The sequence below is a fragment of the Myotis daubentonii genome, chromosome 1, assembly GCF_963259705.1.
Source record: "Myotis daubentonii chromosome 1, mMyoDau2.1, whole genome shotgun sequence".
In the NCBI taxonomy this organism is placed as follows: Eukaryota; Metazoa; Chordata; class Mammalia; order Chiroptera; family Vespertilionidae; genus Myotis; species Myotis daubentonii.
Window position 1 is genome coordinate 27,819,875 of NC_081840.1, and position 10,635 is coordinate 27,830,509.

The window sequence follows — 10,635 nt, forward strand, 5'->3', positions numbered from 1 at the left end:
ATGCCTGGGTTGTGGGCTCAATCCCCAGTAGGGGGTGTGCAGGAGGCAGCCGATCAGTGATGTTTCTATCTCTCTACCCCTCTCCCTTCCTCTCTCTCTAAAATAAATAAAAACATATTAAAAACAAACTGAAAATCAGATGTACCAAAGAGAGACAGAATTAAGTGTTGTGTATATTCAGAGGAAAAAGAGAGGACTTGTGTCTGGGGGGATGAAAAAGATTTTGTTCTAAAGGTAACCTGTAAGCTGGGTTTGTGCTTGTGCAGGTGAGAGGAGAAAGGCACACCAGCACAGTGGACAGGATTTGCGGAGGCATGGAGGTAAAACAGAGAGAGCTGGACTGTGAGAGTAAGGGTGAAAAAGTAGCTTAAAGTGAGATCATGGAGAGCCTTGAATGCCAGGCCAAGGATGGTGTAGGGTAAGCATGTCAAATTCAAAGGCTAACATGGGCCAACTAAACAAGGTTTAAGTATATGTGGGCTGCAAAAAAGCAAAAGCTTCAATTTTCATAGAAATGTAGGTTTATTTTGATAAGACATGCCGAATACAAAGGGCTGGAATAAATGAGTGATCATTAATATAAAATAATAGAACATTTTAAGAAAAATTAATATTTTTTCTTGAACATTAACTTACCAGACACTGAATAACTGCACAAATTAATAAGCATAACACAAATAAACCTATTTTTCTTCTTCTCCGAAAGTGAAATATTTCCTGTTGCGCACACCAAACAAGTCAGTACAAGACTAATGACTTGGCAATCAGCTGCTAAAATATTTGCTGCTAGTGTTAGTGGAGAGAAATAGTGCACCTGCGTGTAAGGCACATAAAGGGAAATGAATGCAACACGATTATAGTAATCAGTCATTAGCAAATGTTGTAGTTCATTATTAATAACTAGAGGCCTGGTGCATGAAAATTCATGCATTGGAGGGGGCGTCCCTCAGCCTGGCCTGCCCCCTCTCACAGTCCAGGAGCCCTCAGGGGCAGGAGGAGACCCGGAAATCAGGGGAAGGCAACACCCCCATTACACCTCTGCTGCTGCCACTGCCAGCAGCGCAAGCCTCGGGCGGCCCTGGTTACCTGTGCCCTGGGCAGCCAACATCGAGGCTTACCTGTGCCTCAGGCTGGCCCTGGGAGGCTGGGGGGCTGAGGGGACTGGGGGACTCCAGTGGCAGGCGTGCGGAGTGGCCGGGCCCACTTGGGGGCAGGCCCGGCCTTGCCTCACGACTGCTGCCCCAGTGGGGCTGAGGGGATTGGGCGCTGCCATCTTTGAGGGCGTAGCAGTCAATTAGCATATTCCCTCCTTATTGGCTGTGGGTGCCACCACCTTTGAGGGTGTGGCAGTCAGTTAGCATATTCCTTCCTTATTGGCTGTGGGTGCCGACATCTTTGTGGCAGTGTGAGGGTCAATTAGCATATTCCCTCTTTATTATATAGGATTATATATAACAGGATATTGTAAAAATTAAGTTATGAAATTGTTATTAAAATGTTTCGTGCATACCACTGTATGGGCTGGGCCACAAAAATATTCGTGTGGGCCGCGTGCAGCCCGTGGGCTGCGTGTTTGACATGCTTGGTGTAGGGTTTCATTAGGAAATAGGGAGCCATTTAATGTTTTTGAACAGGGAGTGACACTAGGCACTCATGTCTGGGAGATGGAGAGTAGTTTGTAGTGGGGTGAGTTTTAAAGTCAAGAGATACAGATTCCAATCACAGCTCTTGCATTCACTGGCCCTGGGATATGGGCAAATGACTTCTCTCTGAGCCCCAACTATCTCTCTTAAAAAACAGGAGTAAAGCCCTGGCTGGTGTGGCTCAGTTGGTTGGAGCGTCATCCTGTACACCAAAAGGTGGTGGGTTCCATTCCTGGTCAGGGCACATACTCAGGTTGTGGGTTCTAGCCCTGGTCCAGGTACGTATAGGAGGCAACTGATTGATGTTTCTCTCTCACATCAACGTTTCTCTCTCTCTCCCTCTCTCCCTATCTCCCTATCTCTAAAATCAATGAAAAGCATATATCCTCCAGTGAGGATTAAAAAAAAAAAAAAAAGTGGGAGTAAAACTACCTGCCCTTCACATGAATCTTCTTTGGTTGTTGATAATCCTCACCCGAGGATATTTTTCCCCCATTGATTTTTAGAGAGTGGAAGCGACAGAGAGAGACAGGAACATCCATTGGTTGCCTCCTGCATGTGCCCCAACCAGGGCCAGGGATCAAGCCTGCAACCAAGGTATGTGCCTTTGACCAGAATCCAACCCGAGACCCGTCAGTCCATGGCTCTATCCACTGAGCCAAACCGGGAAGGGCCACATTAATCTTAATTGTGTAAAAACCAATGACACAATGTGAGCGAAAGTGCTTGGAAGACCATAAAGCAATGCATAAAGGTGTGTGTTTTGTGACTAGGCTGCTGAAAGATGAGACTGGAGTTCCTAGACAGGTGGGCAGACTGCAGATGTCATCTTGTTAACCTCTGACCCTTCTCCCACCTTGGAGAGGGGATTGACAGCGATGCCAAGCCTGGTGTCCACTGGCAGCTGGCCCTGCTGGGATTCATGATCTCATACTCTGTCTTCCTGTTCTCGATGCAGCCCTGGACTCCCCCATCCCACCATCCCCATAAACAGCACGAGTCATTTAGAGAATGCCTGTTTGGGAGAGGCCTCTGCCATGGCTGCAGAAGAGAAGACCGGAAACATTTGCTGCCCTCAAGGAGTACACAGCCTACTTGGATCAAAAGGGCCTGTGCCTAAAATAGTAAATAGGGTGGCATTTGATAAAGGGCCAATGAGTGGTCTAGACAGCTGCTGGGCAAGGGTGAGGAGAAAGCAGAGAGGCCTGAGGGCTGGGCCTTGAGGACTGGGCCTTACGAGAAAGGAGGGGGAGGGGAAGAGAAGTGGAGGGAAGATTCTCTCCTCTGTCAGCTCACTGGTTTCCTTTCACTATCGAGACTAAACACCAAAACCCTGCTTAAGGGAGCAGTTAAGGACAAATGTGACCACAAGGAGCTACCACTTCTTACCCATTAGGATGGCCATCCTCAGAAAACCAGAAATAACAAGTGCTGGCAAGGATGTAGAGAAACTGGAACCCTTGTGCGTGGCTGGTGAGAATGTAAAATCGGTACAGCCACTATGGAAAACAGCAAGGCCATCTTCAAAAAAATAAAAATAGAATTACCAGGTGATCAGCCATTCCACTTCTGAGTATGTCCCCAAATGAGCTGGAAGCAGGGACTCGAGCAGCATTATTCACAATGGCCAAAAGGTAGGAGCAACCCGTTAATGGGTAAATGAATAAACAAAATGTGGTATATCTAGATAGATGGATCACAATGCAGCCTTAAAAAGGGAAAGAAATTCTGACACATGCTATCATAATGGATAAACCTTGAAGACACTCTGCTAAGTGAAATAAGTCAGACACGAAAGGACAGATATTACATGATTCCATTTAAATGAGGTGCCTAGAGTAGTCTAATTTATAGAGACAGAGAGTGGACTGGTGGTTGCCATGGACTGGGGAGGGGATGAGAATTCGTGTTTAATGAATATGGAGTTTCAGTTGGGGATGATGAGAAGGTTCTGGAGAAAGATGGCAGTGGTGGTTGCACAACAGTGTACTTAATTGTACACTTAAAAATTACTAAAATGGTAAATGTTATATACACGTTAGCACACATGCATGAAAGACGAATATGATGGCTTGCTTAGAAAGATCTCAGAAACATGAGGAAAAGTGAGGGAAGAGATGGGGACCCTAGGAGGGCCTGGTGAGAAACAGCGAGTAGCCTGGAAATGGGGGTGATTGACGGGCCAGGCCAGCTGACTCTCTCACTGACCACATCCAAAAAAGCTAGTCTAGGAAGGGTCGCAGACACCTTCCTCCAAGAAGCATTTGAGTAGAGTTACTCAGAGGAAGCCAGTGGGGTAGTTTGCTTTCTTCATTTCTCATGCCCACGGCTCAGGTAAGGAATATGGGTAAAGTAATGACCATGGAATTAGGTCGAGATCATGGTTGTTTACCAAAGAGAAAGGCAGAGGCAGGTTTGACAGCCACTCGGCCTTGGTTGCATCAGAGACCTGGACTGGATGGTGGGAAGGCAGCAGGAGCGGCTCAGCCCTCCCTGCCTCCCGCCCTCCTTCCCCCTCTCACCTGTCTCCTCTGTGTCCCGGCAGCTGGCTCCCGTGGGCGCCATGGCTTCCGTGGAGCCCCTGACGGCGCTGTCCCGCTGGTACCTGTACGCCATCCACGGCTACTTCTGCGAGGTGATGTTCACGGCGGCCTGGGAGTTCGTGGTGAACTTTAACTGGAAGTTCCCCGGGGTCACGAGCGTGTGGGCGCTCTTCATCTACGGCACCTCCATCCTGATCGTGGAGCGCATGTACCTGCGCCTGCGGGCCCGCTGCCCCCTGCTGGTGCGCTGCCTCATCTACACGCTCTGGACCTACCTGTGGGAGTTCACCACCGGCTTCATCCTGCGCCAGTTCAACGCCTGCCCCTGGGACTACTCCCAGTTCGACTTTGACTTCATGGGCCTCATCACCCTGGAGTACGCCGTGCCCTGGTTCTGCGGGGCCCTCATCATGGAGCAGTTCATCATCCGGAACACCCTCCGCCTGCGCTTCGACAAGGACGCCGAGCCGGGGGAGCCCGGAGGCCCCCGCGCCCTGGCCAACGGCCACATCAAAACTGACTGAGTGGGGGACTCGTCGGGGAGGGGCTGGGGTCTCTCATGGACCCTGTGGAGAAAAGCACGAAGCTGGTGGAGTTGCCCCTTCTGTACAGCACAAGCCCTGCCTCACCCCAGCCTCAGCCCTGCGGGGTGCACACAGCCCCAGCCTCAGCCCGGCCTCAGCCCTAGAGGGCGCATACAACCCCAGCCCAGCCTCAGCCCTGTGGGGTGCACACAGCCTCCAGCCCTCCACTGTGGGCTGGTGTTGGGGGCGGGCTATCGAGGCAGCAAAGGGACTTGGGGGTTGGTCCGTGGATCTCACCCCAGCTCAGAGGCTTCACAGGGACTAGACTGCGCGGGTGACTTTGGAAGCAGCAGGCCCTGCCCTGGCTAAGGGACTCTGCCCTGGCTAAGGGACTCTGCCCTGGCTAAGGGACTCTGCCCTGGCTAAGGGCCTCTGCCCTGGCTAAGGGACTCTGAGAAATGGGCAAAAGGCGAGAGGCAGGTCTGAGGAGGCTTAGGGCTGCTGCCTCGGCCACCTGGTTCCTTCTCACCTGGTTTAGTTGGGCTTTGGCTGGTTCCGTTAGGCAATATTCAGGTGCTTGCTTGCAACCAATACCTCCCCGGGGGCCTGCTGAGAGACTGGGCAGCCAGGAAGCTGCTTGGAGCCGTGCTAGGCTGCAGGGCTGGGAGGCCTTCCCTTGGCTCCTCTCCCTTCCCCCAGGGCCCCACGCTGCTCTCTTGGCCTCCTGGGGGCCCCCTGGTGCTGGATTCCCACCAACCTTGGGCTTTTGGAGGTTTCAGTCCCTGTGCTTTTGGTGGCGTTTCCCCCCTTTCTCGCTTATTTTTTAAGGCCTTTACCACTATCAGCCCTTTATCCATGTCAATCACCCACCAACTCCCACTCCCCGGCCAACACAGCAGCTGCCAGAGATAGAACCCTGAGACACCCCACCGGCCCTCCGCAGCCTTTCCGCCACTGTTACCCCAATCCGGTGGGCTGTGGCAGTGCCCTGGTGCTCTTCTCCATCCATGCCCCTCGTGGCCCAGCTAACAGTGAATGACACGCACAACACACAGTCGGGCCAAGATGGGCCCCACAGATCCACAGTGGGGACCCAGAGACAGATCAGTGTGCGTGGGGGGTGCCGTGGGGAGGGCGGTAAAGGCACGCCTGACGGCTCATTTTCAGTCCAGTCAGGGGCAGTCTAGCATTCTAGGGGATGGGGGAGCAGGATCCAGTGCTACATGCAGATCATGAAGAAGGAGTGAGGGAGACCCTCCCATCCTTGGTGGGAAGGGATCAGTTCTGGATCTGCCATAGCCCCATCCCTGCAGCAAAACCTCCTCAGGGCCCCCCCTCCCCACCCTCCCCAGCAAGACCGACACTTCGAGCTTGTTCCTCAAACAGTATTAACCCTGCCACGCTCATGGGCGTTGTCATCTTGGGTGCCCATGACAGATCCGTTGCTGGCAGTGGACAGGTAAAAACCTCCCTCCAGCCCACTTCCGGCTCTGCCCCCACTTGCCAAGGGGAGGGTCCATCAGAACACAGCCTTTCCCATGGTACGTGGTCTCTACTTGACCACACTAGAACTCTTAGGTAGAAATTAGCCTTTCCCTTTTTATAGAACATTAAAAAGTGATCATGCCACCTGTGGAGAGAATCTCCTCTTCCTTGCTGTGTTGCTCCACCCAGATCATGCAGACAGCACCGGGTCAGGGCACGCGGGCGGGTGTGGGCAGGAGTGGTGTCCAGGATTGGGAGAAGGGCGGGGAGACTCTCTGGCAGGGTTGCTCTCTGCACTTGACCTTGTCCAGGACGGGATGAAGGGCGTTTTCCAGCCTCCGTGTCCTGGGTAGGCTCGTCACATCCAGGCATGAACGACATTCTGCTGGGGCCAGCCCTGGCTTTGGTTTACCTGTGGCCCCAATTCTGGGGCGTTGGGGCTCCTAGGGGCTTCAGGCTGCCAGTGGGGGTAGATGGTGCTCCGTCTACAGCTGCAGGGGAGTCCAGGGGAAGAACATTGCCTGGCTTCCCTGTTCCCTCGGGAATCCTTTCCTTGGTCCTCCCCTCCAACTCCATGCTATTTCAGTCTCTCGGACCCCAACACCCTCGCAGGCCCCCATGTGGGCTCCTAGACCCCACCACCCACCTTCGCTCTCCCCTTCCACAATGGCATCTGGTGGTCAGCTTGTTGATGTCTCCCAGCGTAAGGCCTCCACAGTTCTCGGCCTGCCAAGCCCTTGGATGGCCCACTGGATCTGGCCTTTGCAGGTGTTGCCCTGTGGACATGCCTTGGCACCAGCTTTTCCCTGTGCAGGAGGTTCTGGAGCAAGCCTGCCTCCCTGGCAGTGTGCAGAGCATTGTGTTTCTGCTTCATGACGCCCCCTGCAAAGGGAGGCAACGAGCCAGGGCTTGGCCACAGGATCGGCAGGCTCAGTCAGAGCCCAGACCTCAACTCCTCTTTTATTCGGTATCTTCAGGGCCCCAGTTCCTTAGTGCCCAGGGCCTCAAGGTTTAGAGGAAGCCCAGCCCTGCCGAGCAGTGGGGGTGCTGGCGGAGAGAGTCGGCTTGCTGTGCATGAGCCGCTGGTGTCCTGGGCCTCTCCGCTGGACATCGCAGCATCTCCGAGTTACAGATCGCCATGTGCTGCCCCGCATGGTTGGACCGCTTCCGTGTCTGCTAGGTGACCTGTCCCTCGTGCCCTGTTCCCGCGGATGCCAGTGAGTCGTGATGGCATCGCAATGGCCTATGCTTATTCTCAGCAATAATGCCTAGGGAGTGGCCATGAGTCCTTCTGTCCTGGTCCCTTGCCCTCTGCTTGGGTCTCCTGGAGAGGCGGCCGCTGAGTGGGTCAGTTCGTGAGAACCTGTATCTATGGAGCTCTGGGCTGTGCAGACGTCTGCAGGGGATGCAGGGGCCCTGCGCTGGAGGAGCTACGGTAAGGCAGAGAGCTCCCCTGCCCCCTTGCCCCCCTGAGGCCATCCAGACCTGGAGGAGCTGCAGGTCCTGTCTCTGAGGCAGGTGGGACTGTCTCCCAGCTCCTCAGCAGGACACACGACTGGTTTGTGCACCCACTGCCTGCTCTGTCTCCGTTAGTCTCTCTGTCTTTCTTTTCACATCCGTGCACATAAAATATACTGGTGTTTGTGTTCCAGGACTGGCTCTGACCCATGTCTGTCGTCTTCTATTTTGGAGCCCCTTCCCCAGGGCTGCCAGGAACCAGCCCCTTCACACCCGGGCACCACCCTATCCTGAACCCAGAGGGCTGCTGGGTGGGGCCGCCCTGGGGGGAGAAGGCAGGTGGCACTACCAGCCAGTCCTTTTCTCTATCTTTGCTCTGACCCTCTCTGGAAACCTGAATTCTCCACCCAACCCCTGACTGCCCACCAGGAGCATAATCTGGTCCAGGCCTTACGTTGGTCCCAGGATACAGGGCAGATGGGGAGACCCGGGTGTATCCAGGGTGGCTACAGGTTGGCTGTATCTGCCCATGAGATGAGCTCCTCTCGAACATGCCAGCCATGACCTGGGATGTCTCAGGGGGTGGGAAGGCACCAGGAGGAGGCTGAGGATGCCTCAGAGAGCCGGAAGCTAGCCTCCCTACTTTCCATTGTCTAACAGTCACACTTTGAAGACACAGAACTCTCCTGGCAGCGCTGCCTTCCCAGAGACGTGCCTTTGCAGGGAGCGGTCCCTCCCTCCTTCATGTACCTCTGCTCAATCTAGCAGCCTTTGTCCCTTCCTCCCAGGATTCTCCTGGCCACTTTCCTACTTCCAGAAAGAGGATGGAGGGTTCAGTTTTGCTCAGTCAGTTCAACTAAATACCCATGGCTTGACCGCTCCCACTCCAGCCCCGACCCCTGCCGCAGCTCGGCTGTGGCACCCTGGCTGGCCGTCTGGATGGAGTAGGCAGTGTAGTGTGCTTTCTGAATCACTGGGACAGCTCTCGGCCTCCCCCACTCACCTGAAGCTATTTATTTCTTTGACTGAAAGCTTCCCCCCTTATAAAAATGAGCAAGTATAAAGCCCCCACAGTCCTTTACATGTTAGTGTAATTAAACATATAAGGCCATTCCTTAGAGCAGGTTTCTGTAGAAATAAACTGGCAAGTATAATGAAATGGTCCACGTATGGAACTTCAGAGAAGAGGCATGCGGTGGGGCTCAGAACAAGAAGGCTGAGGGCACTCAAAACCCTTCTTTAAAAAAAATTTTTTTTTATTGATTTCAGAGAGAAAGGGAGAGGGAGAGAGAGAGAAACATCAATAATGAGAGAGAATCATCAATCGGCTGCCTCCTGCACGCCCCTCACTGGAGACCAAGCCCACAACCCAGGCATGTGCCCTGACCAGGAATCGAACCATTAACTTCTGGTTCCTGGGCCGACGCTCAACCACTGAGCCACACCGGCTGGGCTCAAGACCCTCCTTCTGTCCTCTACTCAGCTGGTGCCTTCCTTTCTTGATACTTTCCTTCCTTACTCCCTTCACCCAATCCAGGGGCACCTTCTGACAACACTACATTGAGAGAAGTTCTCTAGGAAAGCTAAGGTCAAGGCCCTTGGCTGCATCTTATGGAATCTGCCCAAGCTTTGCAAAAGCCTGATGCCTAATTAATAACAGTGAGTGAATGACCACAACCTTGCCTTGCCTGCTGGGGGTGCCTATCTCAGAAGGGTGCAACCCAGGGACGGCTGTTTTGTGGGCAGGGAAACCGGTCCAGCAAAAGTGACCAACTCGTCGTACTGCAGGTTAGAGGGAGCCGGGCTTAGTTTTAACAACAGCTGCGCTTCCTGCCATGATGCCTCGTGCTGCCGCAGTGGCCAGGCTCTGCAATGAGTGGTCAAAGGCATTTGCACATTGTCTCCCATCAGAGGTGGGCACTGTTGGTTCCCTGTGTCACAGAGGAGGTCTGGTGGTAACCAGTCTGCAACCCTGATTTACCACGCCACTCTGTTTCAGCGTAAGCAGCAGACACTTCTGGGAGGATTTGTGATGAGTCAGGGTACTCTGCTGTGCTTTGATGAGATTATGAATGTCGTTAGAGACCAAATGCTATTCGCAGAGGAAAATTAATGTTTGAGAGGGGGAGAGTTGGGGTTATAAGGAAGAAGGTATAGGAGGCCATCTTAGCCAGGACTTTAAACAATTGCCACAGGCTCCATCTCTGTGGAGGGAGGGTTGTGAAATTTTGGCCTCTTGAAACCCTGGGCTTAGTGTTGAAACTTCTCCCTGGGCTTTTCCCCTTTGATCCTATTTCTATTACTTGAGGTTAAGGCTGGGCCCCTTACTGTAGGTATTCTCACAGGGTTTGAAAGTACCAAATGAAACCTTTCTCCTTCTGAAAGCTTTCTGATGGATCTGAGAATTGACCTGGTTAGTTCTTCAACTTCTTATTGGACACCACAGTGAGCCAGGGACCAGGCTAGTTACTGGGTGTGTACAGCTAGTCAGGGAGAAAGACGTTGCATCACTACAGTGTTAATAGTCCCCCGAAGGAGAAACCTCCAACAGAGGAAACGGACTGGTCTATAGGGATAGGTAAGGGTTCCCCAGGTAAGAGACACCATAGACCTGAAGGTCAAGTACCAATGTTTTCAGAGGTAGACTGGCTTCTCACTGTCTGGAAATGCAGACGTTGACTCTACCCTAGGAGGTGCCTAAACAGGTATAGTGCAAAGCACAGCCAACACATAGTGGGTACCCTAAGGAACTCTTGATCAATGAAGTCCTGTCAAGGGTCAACCTCAGTAAGCTTACCCTAAAGGCTAGGCAGAATGTTCCAGAGCGCCAAGCCTCCTTTGGCACCTGAAGCTAGGAATCCTGTTTGAACAACCTCCCTACCATATCTTTGCTCACCACTGTTGAGCAACTCACTGTCCTCCTTTCTCTTTCCAAACCACTCGTCTCTGCAGAGCCCTGCCAGCACCCCGCTTCACTCTTAG

General features: G+C 53.0%; 1 protein-coding gene across 9 annotated transcripts in view; it reads left to right on the forward strand.

Moving 5' to 3' along the window:
- TMEM229B (transmembrane protein 229B) overlaps nt 1–7,849 on the forward strand; it is a 43,062-nt gene extending 35,213 nt beyond the window's left edge. For all 9 annotated transcript variants that reach the window (XM_059692882.1, XM_059692938.1, XM_059692898.1 and 6 more), the window contains one exon: nt 4,189–7,849. In XM_059692882.1, coding sequence (XP_059548865.1) covers nt 4,189–4,710 — 522 coding nt within the window. In that variant the 3' untranslated portion in view covers nt 4,711–7,849. The remainder of the gene's footprint in view (nt 1–4,188) is intronic.
- The last annotated feature ends 2,786 nt before the right edge of the window (nt 7,850–10,635 follow it).